The sequence below is a fragment of the Tupaia chinensis genome, unplaced genomic scaffold, assembly GCF_000334495.1.
Source record: "Tupaia chinensis unplaced genomic scaffold, TupChi_1.0 Scaffold000226_1, whole genome shotgun sequence".
Lineage (NCBI taxonomy): Eukaryota > Metazoa > Chordata > Mammalia > Scandentia > Tupaiidae > Tupaia > Tupaia belangeri.
In genome coordinates this window covers 8,175,138-8,187,368 of record NW_006159701.1, presented here as the reverse complement: position 1 = coordinate 8,187,368, position 12,231 = coordinate 8,175,138, and the positions used below count along the sequence as shown (strand labels likewise).

Below are 12,231 nucleotides of genomic sequence, written 5' to 3'. Positions count from 1 at the left end.
TTATAAATACTACTTCCCAGAAAAAGGAGTCAGGATTCCTTGGAGGAATTACTGGCAGATCTAGGAGTGAGGTTAGGAGAAAAACTGGCCTGAGGCATCTACGCATCAGAGAGAAACAAGTAGCACTGCAGGACACAGGCGCCAGACTGCAGGGGTTCCAAGCCATCGCATAGGGGACAAGAGGAGCAGCAAAAAAGAATACCGCCCAATGAACAATGAACGGATAAGGACCCTTGTACCAATACTCCTTCAGAAAGTAAGAATAAGGATAAATAGTAACAATGCCAGAGAGAGAGATTCACACCCCTTAAGAACTAAAACTTGGGTGAGCATAACCAGAAGTTTGGGTACCAACTCCTCACTATGAAAACTGAAAGCATTAAGCATTTATCCTGCCTTTCCTATACAACCTATTTGAGGATAATCAAATAGCTATAGGTGAAAATGACAGTCCTTTACAAATAATTTCTAGCCAGTAAATGAAGCAAAAATGCTGGGAATTCAGAAACTACCATTTTCAAACAAACTCCTAATGGCAGAGATTTTCAAAGTACAGTCCTAACCCAGCAGCATTACTTAGGGACTGTTTTAGTTGTGCTTTTAAATACTTTCCCCTTTATTCACAATAGAGTACACAGGAGCGAGTAGGTGAGAGAGAGGGGTGGGGGGGCAAGCACCCTCTGCAAGGACTGGTCATGCCACGATCCCCTTCCTCTAGCCAGTCTGACCCTGGGCACTCGCACATGTGCCTGGTGCATCTCATGCTGACCAGGCCAGGAATTTAAACCAGAGTCACCAAATGGGATGTGGCTTCTCCCGAGTAGTGTATCTCTGTCTAGAGTCAGCCTAGGGAACAGATTTTTATAAATCACACCAAAAATGTAAATTCTTAGGCTATAACCCAAACCTACTGATTCAGAAACCTGGGGATGGGGACAAACCATCAGTTTGCTTGTTAGTTATTGTTTTTGTTCATTTGTTTGTTTTGCCAGCGATAAAGAATGTGAGAAAGCAGCCCCCAGTAGGGGATGGTCACACATATTTCCCTCTATTTCTCCATCCCCTCAGGATCCGGTCCTAGTGTGTCTTTAAAGCCAACAGAGCCAGGACTTGTACCTCAATAAGTCATGTGGGATCTGGCTCCCTCTGCAATGGGCTTACCTGCACTACAGGGCTGACCCTCTGCAACCTGTGTGTTTAGCAAGCTGTTCTGATGTACAATATCAAGTTCTGATTTCTGATCCGATAGACAGAATCAAAGAATGTTTCCTTAATGAAAATAAGATGTCCAGCATTCATCAATAATGAATAACATGAACAATTAATAGAAAACTTTACAAGAGTGGGGAACTGAGATATATCATCACCTGAGCCATGAATCAATCTTACCACAAGTAAAAGTAGGACCAGACACACCTTCTTACACTACACAGTACAGAACAAACAGAACCGCCTTCTTCCACACCACCAAGAAAGTTGAACATGGACGTAATCAATGACATCTCAAGAAGAGGGCCAGCAGATGGTGTGGAGGTTAAGACAACTGTATCCCACATGGTCAACTGTGAGGTTCAAGTCCCAGATCTGGCGGCTTCAAAAACATGCTGTGCACATGTGCATATGTACCCCAAATCCCAAGAGGACAGAGAAAAAGAAGGGACTGTGATGTGGTCATCCCCCTGTTGGGTGATTTCTCACTTTCACTCCCGCCCTCACCTGAGTCTCTCTCCAGTGAGTGCATGCATCCTATAGCACAACTACAAAGCAAATTCAAAATGTGGAACATACTACATAACAAATGGGTTTCTGCCAAAAAGCAGTATCAGAGAGAAGGTAGGAAGATCTAGGTTGGCTCCAAAGTGGTGAAGGGAGCCAGATCTCACATGGCTGACCACAGTTCAAATTCTGGCCTCAGCAGATTGAAAAACATGTGGGGCATGTGAGCATATGTGCCCAAGATCACGACAGAATGAAGAAGGGATTGTGGTGTGATCAAAACCCATGGGGGGTGCTTTCTCCCTTACCTTCTCTCTGATAAGCACTCATACCCTCTGATAGTTAAAAAAACAAAGTAGGAAACCACAAAGAGATGTAATAAATGTAATGAAGTATATATTCAAAACAAAATAATGGTAAAAATATTCTTTCGGTTCAACCAGGATAATCTGATTATGACTGGTTATCAAGGAATTACTACTAATTTTACAAAGTGTGATAGCACTCAGGCTACTTAAAAAGGAAAAAAAATCCTACTTTTAAAAAGATGTACACTAAGTATATAAGATTTAAATGCCATGATGTCTGGGATGTGTTTTAAATATTTCAGCGAGGACCAGCAGGTGACATAGTGGTTAAGGCGCTAGACACTCCCACATGGCTGAACAAGGTTCAAGTCCTGAATCTGGTGGCTTGCTTTCATGCTTCCTCTTTCTCTCTGTCTCTCTCTCTGGTCAAATTAAAATAAATGAATGAATAAATAAAATTAAATAGATAATTTAAAAATAAATAAATAAATATTTCAGCAAAGAAAAACAGTATAAGAAGTAAATATGACAAATCTTTATAACCATAGATAGAATCTGAATGATGGAAAAAGAAAATATCGCTTCCCATTGTCTTAGCACAGCAGAGTTTCACAGCTGACATTTGGAAAGTGTGCCTGTTCTGTCTTACTGAAAATGCCTCTGTAAAACTACCTGGAATATAATCTGAGGTATAGTTTCTATTAAAATGACAATAGCTGCTGAAGTTATTAGGTCACTGGAAAGGTCATGCCACTTTTTGTAAAAAAAAAAAAAAAAGAAAGAAAAATATGTCATGACATTTCTGAAGACCCAATAGAGCATATGTCTCATCCCAGACCTATACTGTCATGCTTGCCTTTACTGCAATAATGTTTTATATTTTAATATAAAAATCTTCCATTGCATTGCTATAAGTAATCACTGAAAACAGCACAGGCTGGGGACCAGCAGATAACGTAATGGTTACATTGCTCGACTCCCACATGGTTGACAACAGTTCGAGTCCCAGACCCAGTGGCTTGAAACTCACACTGGGAACATATGCGTGGGTGCCCAAAATCCTGAGAAGAGAATGGAGGAGAAGGGATTGCACTGTGGCCATTCCTCCAGAGGGTGATTTCTTGCTGTCTGTCTTTCTCTGTCTCTCTGGTGAGCGCATACACCCTAAAAAATTTTCTCTCTAAAAATAAATAAATAAATAAATAAATAAATAAATACAATACAATAGCACAGGCTGGTCCATGGCCTAGTGGTTAAGGGAGCTGGATCCCACATGACCAACCAGTTTCAATCCTGGCCCAGTGGTTAGAAAAACATACCAGCCATGTATGTGTGCCTGACCAAAATCCTAAGAGGAAGGAGAAATGGAGGTAAAGGGTTTGTGATGTTACTGTGCACCACTGGGGGGGTCCCTTCCCCCACCCCCACAAGCTCTCATGCCCTCTGGAAATGAAAAAAACAGCAACACTAGGTAGTAATAAATAACACCTTACCACTGCACCAAAAAAACCTTTTCTTCTCTGATTATCTTCAGTCCCTTGCAATAAAATCAATTCCTATAGTTAGATACTTAAAATGATCTAACGTATGCCCAACTGCACAGGTAGTTCCACCACGTGGGAAGCTAAAAGCTAGCTACAGGGAGACCGTGGTTTCAGTTAGTAGGGACAGCCTGAGGACACTAGGTGCAGACATACATGGCTAGCTCATCGGGTGGAAAGACTGACACAATAAGACTGTCAAAAATACCTATCTCTTGGGAACCAGCAGTTAGTGTAATGGCTATGTCTCTGGATTCCCACGTAGTTGACCATGGTTCACGATCCGGACCCGGTAGCTTAAAACTCACGCTGGACACGTGTGCATGCGTGCCCAAGATCCCGAGAGGAGAATGGAGGAGAAGGGATTGCGGCATCACCATCCTCCCATGGTGGGTGATTTCTCGCTTTCTGTCTCTATGTCTCTGTCTGTCTGGTGAGTGCACGTGCCCTATAGCAAAAAGCCCTAAAAAAACCCCCAAAAAACCAAAAAAAAAAACCATAAACCTATCTCTTTCTCCCACCATCCCTATAAAATAAAAAAATAAATTAAAAAAATTAAGGTAAGTTCTTTCAACGAGTTGAAGTGTTCTATGACCCCCCCAAAAAAGGGGGGATATGACATCCCATCCCCTAAAAATCAGAGTTTAGTGTTTATCCAAAATAAATACAATTATGAACATTGAGGAAATCTTACTAATTTAAGAAAGGAAATTTTTAGGTCAGAATGGTAATTACTGGACATTGGCAAACGTATTCTCTACAGAAATCATTCTTTCTACACTATTATTTCAATAACAGAAATTAATTGGTCTAAATTAAATGGATGGTGAAAAAGAAACCTTTAGAATTTTTCAACATTGAAGATTTCCTTTTGGGACAGCAAATGGCATAAAAGTTACACCACTGGACTCCCCTATAGTTGACCGTGGTTTGAGTCCTGGAGCCAGTGCCTTGAAACTCACACAGGGCACATGTGCATGCATGCCCAAAATTAGAAGAGGAGAATGGAAGAGAAAGGATTGTGGTGTGGCCATCCCCCCCAGGGGTGGGGTGATATCACACTTTCTGTCTCCGTCTCTCTGTTTCTCCAGCAAGCACACACACCCTATAGCAAAAATCCTCTCTTGCTCTCAAAAAAAAAAATTCCTTTTAAGATAAGTGGATTTTTTTCTATGAAGGCTCTTTAACCACACAAGTAAAATTAATAGTTTATACAACTATCTTTACAACTCTCTCATTTTAAAGATAAGAAAATATCCCTCTAATAAGGATTTTGGTGTTGGTTTCTGGAGTTGCACACTGCTTCAAAAAAAATTCTAGAATTTGGGGAAATAATTTTTAAGTTAATATAAAAATTAGATAGGCAATCTAGTAAATTAATTTACCAAACTCTCTCTTTCAAATTTAACTTCTGGGCCAGCAGGCAGCACAGTGGTTAAGGCACTGGGTCCCAAATGGCTAACTGCACAGTTCAAGCCCTGGGGGCTTAAAAAACACACCAGGTGTGCATGTGTGTATGCTCAAAATCCTGAGTGGAGAATGAAGGAGAAGGGATTGCAGTGTGGCCATCTCCCTTCTGGGGAGAGCTCTCTCTCTCTCTGTCCAGTGAGCACACATGGCCTACAGCAAAATACTGAAAAACAAAAATATCAAAACCAAAAGAACTTCCTATTTAAATTCAGATTTCAGATGAAAAATTTCAGAATTTAATTATTCCCTGTGAAGAGGACAATGATGATCACAACTGACGGAGCACATTTCCTGTTTCTATACATAAAATTTGTCTGAATACCTTAGGTAATGTCAGTCATCAGAAGTCAAAGTTGAACAACAAATACTGACTCATTAAAACCAGGTACTTAATTCATGCAGCATGCAGACCACAAGCAAACACAGGCAGGAGTATTCTCACCTTTACCTGCTCTATATGTCTTGGCTTGATTCACTGGCATGGGCGTCATGGGTATTGGGTATAAAGGCTTTAGGGAATTAAAAAAAAATAATATTAGGCTCTTGTAATAAGGTATTCTACAGTTTATATTTAAACTCTCCCTTAAGTTTATATTGTCAGAGAGATAGCTCTGAGGTTTCCTAATGTTAAGCTACTATGAAGTAAAATCAGAGCTGGACCCTGGTGTAGCAGCAAAACACGACTCTCTGCTAGGCTAACCCACATGGGAACCTTCCAGATTCAAGTCTGAAGGCACTCCGCAAGTACACAGGCCATGCGTGTGTCCATGTCCCCGTGTTGGCTGAAGTTAGCCCGGAACACGGCATCAGAACCATGTTGGGGTCGCTGTCTCTCTTTCTCTGTGTTGCTCGTGGAAGGAGTGAGGTAAATAAACTTAAAAATAAAAACAAAAACCCACTGCTAAGAGGACAAACCCCAAGCTACGGTAAATCTTTTCCACAGAAAACACCCAGATTTAGGCCTTCATGCTAACATACCAAACCACTGCATGTGTCCCTCTTTCAAATATTCCTGGTTACATCACTGACTGAAGGCCCCACAAACCTAGAGTGCTTGGTGTCAAATACAACCCCTAGAGAGGCTAAAGGAACATCAAATTCTTTGACTTACTTGCACGCCTGGGCTCACTGGGACAGGATACATCATATTTGGTGCAAAACAAACAGGTTGAGTATAAACGGGAGTTGGCTGTTGATGACCCACCATAGATGGGCTAGGTTGTGCTTGAGGCCGAGGTGAAGTTGGGGTGGTAGAAGGTTTTGGCTACAAAAACAAAAATAAAATTGAACTATCTCCAGGTATAAGGTAATTATTGCTGCAATTTGAAGACTGATTTTCCTAATCTTTCTAACTTTTAATTCACTTTAACCAGTCCTTTTCATTGGAGGAAAAAAATTTCCCTATATTTTAATAAAAGATGTTTTTAGTAGATAATGAAAACAAAACTTTACCTATTATTGGGTTTGTTGAGAAAGTTATGACACATTTTTATATAGAAAAACACAGAAAAATAATGTCATGACTTTCCCAACCTAATAAAAATATTAAAAAAGAGGTAGTGTTTTAAGAAACTGGAGAAAGTGTTTTCAAAAAATTATAAATTGATCTTATGAATTCAGCAGAATAGTAACAATAGTATTATCTATAAATCTAATAGCCTAGCCTGCCAATCATCTTCAAATTCTTGAGTCAGAAAGATTTAGACTTGCCTAATATCACATCTAACTGAAGATAAGATAATTTTAATTGTGGCTAAAAATATTCATTAATAACCATATAAGAAGAAAAGAGTTGATTCATTATACTACAATGGAATTTAGTTGACAGGTATAGGAGGAGAAATATTACTAATTATAATAAATACATTTTTTCCAGCGATTACATGACCTCACAGAAAATAATAAACCCACCTGAGAAAAGGAACGAGGGTTGAACTCCTTTGCATTGGGATTCAAGGTTGATTTCCTAACTTGCCTAAACCAGAAAAATATACAAAGGCCAATGAAATCAGCATGGAACTTAACTTTGTCTGAAAGTTTCATTACCTGATAATCTGCTTTTAAAAGCTACACATAGAGTTAAACAATTCTCAACAAAATCATTAATCCTCCTTAAAATACACACACACACACTCTATTGCCCACCCATAAAGAAACTGGCCATAAAAGCATGATTTTTTTAAAAAAATTCTCATATACCAAAGAGACAGAGAGGACAAGAGGAGTGAGAAAGCACCCCCCCATGGGGATGGACACACTGCAATCCTTTCACTTTTGTTCTCCTCGGGATTTTGGACATGCATGCACAAGTGCCTGATGTGTTTTTCAAGCTGCTGGGTTCTGGACTTAAACCATTTAGTTGACCGTGTGGGATTCAGCCACCTTAACCACCAAGTCACTGGCTGGCCCAAAAATACAAAATCAAAAAACAATAACAAAACACAAACCTCATGCATAGTGTTTTAATAATATGCATTTTTAAAAGTTTCTACAGAATGTGTGTGCTTGTTGGAAGAGACAGGTGTAGGTGTAGATGTGTCTGTCTGTGTGTGACAGAAAGCACCCTCCCTAGGGAGACTGCCTTGCTATAATTCCCTCTCTGCCACCTCTTCTTTTAAGATTTTAGGGATCCACCCACACTTGCCTGCCATGCTTTTCAAGTGCTGGATCTGAACTGAAACTGCAGTTGGGATTCAGACACTTTAACTACTGTGACACCAACTGGCCCCAATATTTTTGTTCCTTAGTTTTGTCAGAAGGTATGTGTATTCATCAGAGAGAGACAAATAAAGAGAGGGAAAAAACTACCCCTTCCTCATGGGTCATGGTCACCCCACACTCCTTCCTCCATCTACCTATTCTGTAGGGATCTGGCACACATACACATACATGCCCAGTGTTTTTCTCCAGCCGCTGAGCCCAAGATTTGTACTGCATAGTCGGCCATGTAGAATGTGGCTCCCTGAACCACTAGGCAACAGAGCAAGCCCTCCATGAACTTTCTGAAGATGCCTGGTATATAACTGCTTCTCTCAAAAGGTAATCGAGAGGGATCAGCAGGTGGCATGGTGCTTAAGGTACTGGACACACCCACATGGTCGACCGCAGTTCGAGTCCTGGACCTGGTAGCTTGCTTTCTCACTTTCTTTCTCTCTCTCTCTCTCTGTAACTCTCTCTGTGTCTCTCTCTGGTCAAATTAAAATAAGTAATAATAAATGAATAAACAAAACAACAACAACAAAAAAGTAATCAAGAGCCAGTGGATGACATGGTGATTAAGGTGATTAGATCCCACATGGATAACTGTGCAGTTTGAGTCCTGAACCCAGAGACTTTGAAAACATGCTGGGCAAATGTTCTTGCATGCCCAAAACCCAAAAGAAGGGAGAAATGGAGGAAAAGAGAATGTGGTGTGACTACGCCCCACAGAGGGGGCTTTCTCTGGAGAGTGTGTGAGACCTCTGCCAAAACTTAAAGAAAAAAAAAAAAAAAAAAAAAGGAAATCAACAGGTTCCTGAACAGAAAAGACAGTAGCCCCTTTATAAAATGCCTTTAAGACCAATGGGTAATATACCGCTCTTTAGCAGGCAGTAGCTTCTAATATGACAAGGTATTTTCTACATGCCACACATTGTGGAAAATCTAGGATCTAATAAAAATGTTTGCCTCAAATCAAGAATAAGTAGTTCTCTGAGACCAGCAGGTGGCATGGTTGTTAAAGCACTGAACTTCCTCCACATAGCTGACTATGGTCCAAGCCCCAGATTGAAAGGCTTGAAAATCACCATGGGTACATGTGCATGCATGCCCCGAATCCCAGGAGAATGGAGGAGGGATTGCAGTATGGCAATCCCTGGGGGATGATTTCTCATTTTTCCTCTCTCTTTCTCTCTGGCAAGCACAGATATCCAATGACAAAAACAAAAACAAAAAAGAGTAAGTAGTTTCCAACTTGGAGTCAGGTGGAAGCTCAGTGGAAATGCGACTAAACTCACACGGGAAGAAGCATTCTGGGTCGGCATGCAGGGACCTCCCCGAGCACATTGTGCTTGCCTGTGTGTGTACCCAATTTGAGCGGGCTGAGACTGGGGTGAACTGTGGCATAGAAAAAAGACAAACATAAAATAGGAGCAGAGGTTGGGCTAGTCATTGGCATGGTGGTTAAGGCAGCTGGATCTCACATAGCTGATTGAATGTTTCTGGTCCCAGACCCAGGGTCTTGTAACACACTCCAGGAGCATGTGCATACATGCCCAAAATCCTAAGAGGAGGGGACCAACAGTCAGCATAATGACTATGTCGCTGGACTCCCATGTAGTCGACCACGGTTCGTGTCCCAGACCCAGTGGCTTAAAACTCATGCAGGGGTGCATATGCAATGCATGCCCAAGATCCCTAAAGGAGACTGGAGGAGAAGGGACTGTGGCGTGGCCATCCCTCCGGGGGTGATTTCTCGCTTTCTGTCTCTCTGTCTCTCTCTGTCTGTCTGGTGAGCGCATGCGCCCTATAGCAAAAACCTCTCCAAAAAAAAAATCCTAAGAGGAGAATGGAGAGAGGGTGTGGCCATCCTCCCTGGAAGGTGATTTTACACTTTCTGTCTCTCGTCTCTTTCTGACAAGCACTATAGCAAACAAACAAAAAAATAAAATAAGGGAAGAAGGAAAGATGGACAGATGGAAGGAAGGAGGGAGGGAAGGAAAGAAGGGAGGGAAGGAGGGAGGAGCAAAGGGAGGAAGGGAGGGAGGAGTACAGTGACTAAGTGCCGTGCACTGGGAACTGGATCCCATATGGCTGACCGTGGTTCGGCTCTCAGGTCCAGTAGCTTGAAAAACACTATGGCACATGTGTGTGTATGTGCCTAATCCTGACAGAATGAGAAATGGAGGGAAAGGATTACGGTGTGATGTAACCCCACTAATGGGTGCTTTTGTCTCACTCTGGTGGGTGTACGAGTCCTTTAGCAATGAATAAAAAAGTAGTCCCCAACTCATAAACCAATTGGAATCCAAAAGTTCAACTTTAACTAGGTTTTTTGGTACCCAGAACACACAAATTGATGGTAACTGGGTTCAGAGGCCTGCCTGTATAAGTCCACTTAACAGATAAAATGCTGATTGTAAGAATAAAGTCCATCTTAACAAATCTAAATATCAACTAAACTTTGTTCTGATAGAAAACACTTTGAAATTCCAACTAGGTACTTCTCTAACCATGGTAGTTTTTAGTCCCAGAAGCACAGGAGAGCTAAGTACACAGAGGACACAGAGGGCACAGGTCCCCAAACCTGATCGTTTTCAATTCCCATATAAGTATGGGAAAGCCTTTCTAAATTCATGCCTATTTTTTGTTTTCCCCGCCTTTGGGGTGCAAATGGAGGAGGAGAAAAGGGCAGCACAGGGTATAATGATTCAATTTACTTAAGATGCCATTTGTTTAGACCAGCTGCTCATGAATTAAGGGTTACTTATAAAACAGTCTCCAAGTCCACATAGATTCTTGAGCTGGAAAGGCCAGCACACCTAAGAAGAGCAAGTAAGTTAAATGAATCACAGGAAGATCCGAATTCCAGGATTACTCACTCGGCTGCGTCTTTCTTCTCCTCTTTATCCTCTTTCTCCTGTTTGCATGCTGGACTGGAAGTCTGAACACCTTGGGATGTGACCTCGGGCCCCCTCTTGTGCTCCGCGTTAGTCAGTATCGAAGGGGAAATGCTGGGGCTGTTGGGCTTGCTGCTGCCACTGGTGCAGTTGCTGCTGCTATTTTCAATGAAAGAATCCTTAGCACTGGGTTCAATTTTTTCTTTGACCAAATCTCTTGGTTTTTCTCCCTCTCTATTTTTGCTTAGCAGTTGATCCATAGATTCAGAAGTAGAACTTGGCTGTAACTAAAAAAGCAGATAATTATATTTAAGTATTTTAAATAACTCTGGTAGTCATTTTTGTCCATGAGCATAAGCAGAGTAATATTGTTTGTGCGCATGAACTATTTTGAATAAGATTTTCATACTTTAAGTGTGCTGTTTTTATTGTAAGGCAATGATAACAGAATGTCTGCAGAACACAACCAGTCATCGACACATTCATATGCCCTAGCCTCAAAAGTCAAATATTTAGAGATAGTAATTTAGCATCTGAAGTCCAATCAAGAATATAGTCTCCAGGGTATGTCCGAAATGCCATTCTTGGGTCTGCATATTTCAGAAGACCTATTACAAGTAAATAGTTCATTTATTGCTATCTCAATATGCTAATTGTTAATCAACTTTAAAAATAAGAGAAAAAATTAAGTATTTATTGAGTGCTTCTCTGTCATGTCAGAAGCTGTGCCTGCCAGGTATGGAAAACTATGAAACAGCTCTGCCCTCCAAGATTTGCAATCTGAATGCGACTGGATACTTAACAACAAAATGCAATAAATGGTATGGGATCCTATAGAAAGAACAGCCTATAGAAAAGGAAGGTTTCTCAGTGGCTATATGAGCTAGTCTAAGGAGTGAAAGATATTTAGGATGTCTGGAAACGGTAATAGCCTAAGCAAGAGAAAATGACATTTTCAAAAATGCAAAGGAGGCCCAACCACAGCACAGTGGTAGAGGCAGAAGGGATCTGCAGAGCAAAGCTGGAGGCCACATGCAAAGGCTCTGAGTTTGCACCCAGGTCTACCTGAACACATCGAGTGTGCCTGTGATCCTGGCCAGCTGCAGGGCTGGGGCAAGAACTGCAGCATGAGGTCCCTTTTGTCTGTCTATCTGTCTCTCACACATAAAGGAAATAATTCTTGAAAAAATCCACAGAAAAGGGAGAAGATGGTTCCACCAAGAAACAGAGAAGTACTAGGAACTGGGGCAAATATGGATCAAGAAATGATAAATTCACCCAAGAATGAGTCAATAAAGGAACTTAAGAGCCAAGTATGGAGACTGGCTTCCCACTTTCACGGGATGGGAGGTCACTAGGGAATTGTCAGCCAGGTACAGTACTGAGCAGGTTTACAGCTTAGAGAAGGAGCACAACTGCTTTGTGGGGGACAAATGGAGGGAAGCGAGTGTGGGTGTGGAGACTGTTACGGAGGCTGGGCAAAGCCCTGGGCCTGGGGGTCTTGGAAGTGGTGGGCTGGAAGGTCAGAAGAAGAGGGGTTCAGAGTTAGACCTGAACAGACACAGTGGTCAATAAAAAACAAACAAACAAACAAACAAA

At 41.4% G+C, this 12,231-nt stretch overlaps 1 protein-coding gene across 8 annotated transcripts in view; it reads right to left on the bottom strand.

The window, feature by feature from the left end:
* Positions 1-12,231, bottom strand: part of ATXN2 (ataxin 2) — a 76,759-nt gene that overhangs the window by 20,964 nt on the left and 43,564 nt on the right. For 5 of the 8 annotated variants that reach the window (XM_014587650.2, XM_027771643.1, XM_027771647.1 and 2 more), the window contains 4 exons: positions 10,615-10,919; positions 6,947-7,010; positions 6,147-6,299; positions 5,478-5,544 (listed from right to left, as the gene is read on the bottom strand). In XM_014587650.2, the coding sequence (XP_014443136.1) occupies positions 5,478-5,544; positions 6,147-6,299; positions 6,947-7,010; positions 10,615-10,919 (589 nt within the window). The remainder of the gene's footprint in view (positions 1-5,477; positions 5,545-6,146; positions 6,300-6,946; positions 7,011-10,614; positions 10,920-12,231) is intronic. The other 3 variants (XM_014587651.2, XM_027771644.1, XM_027771646.1) reach the window with 1 other exon arrangement.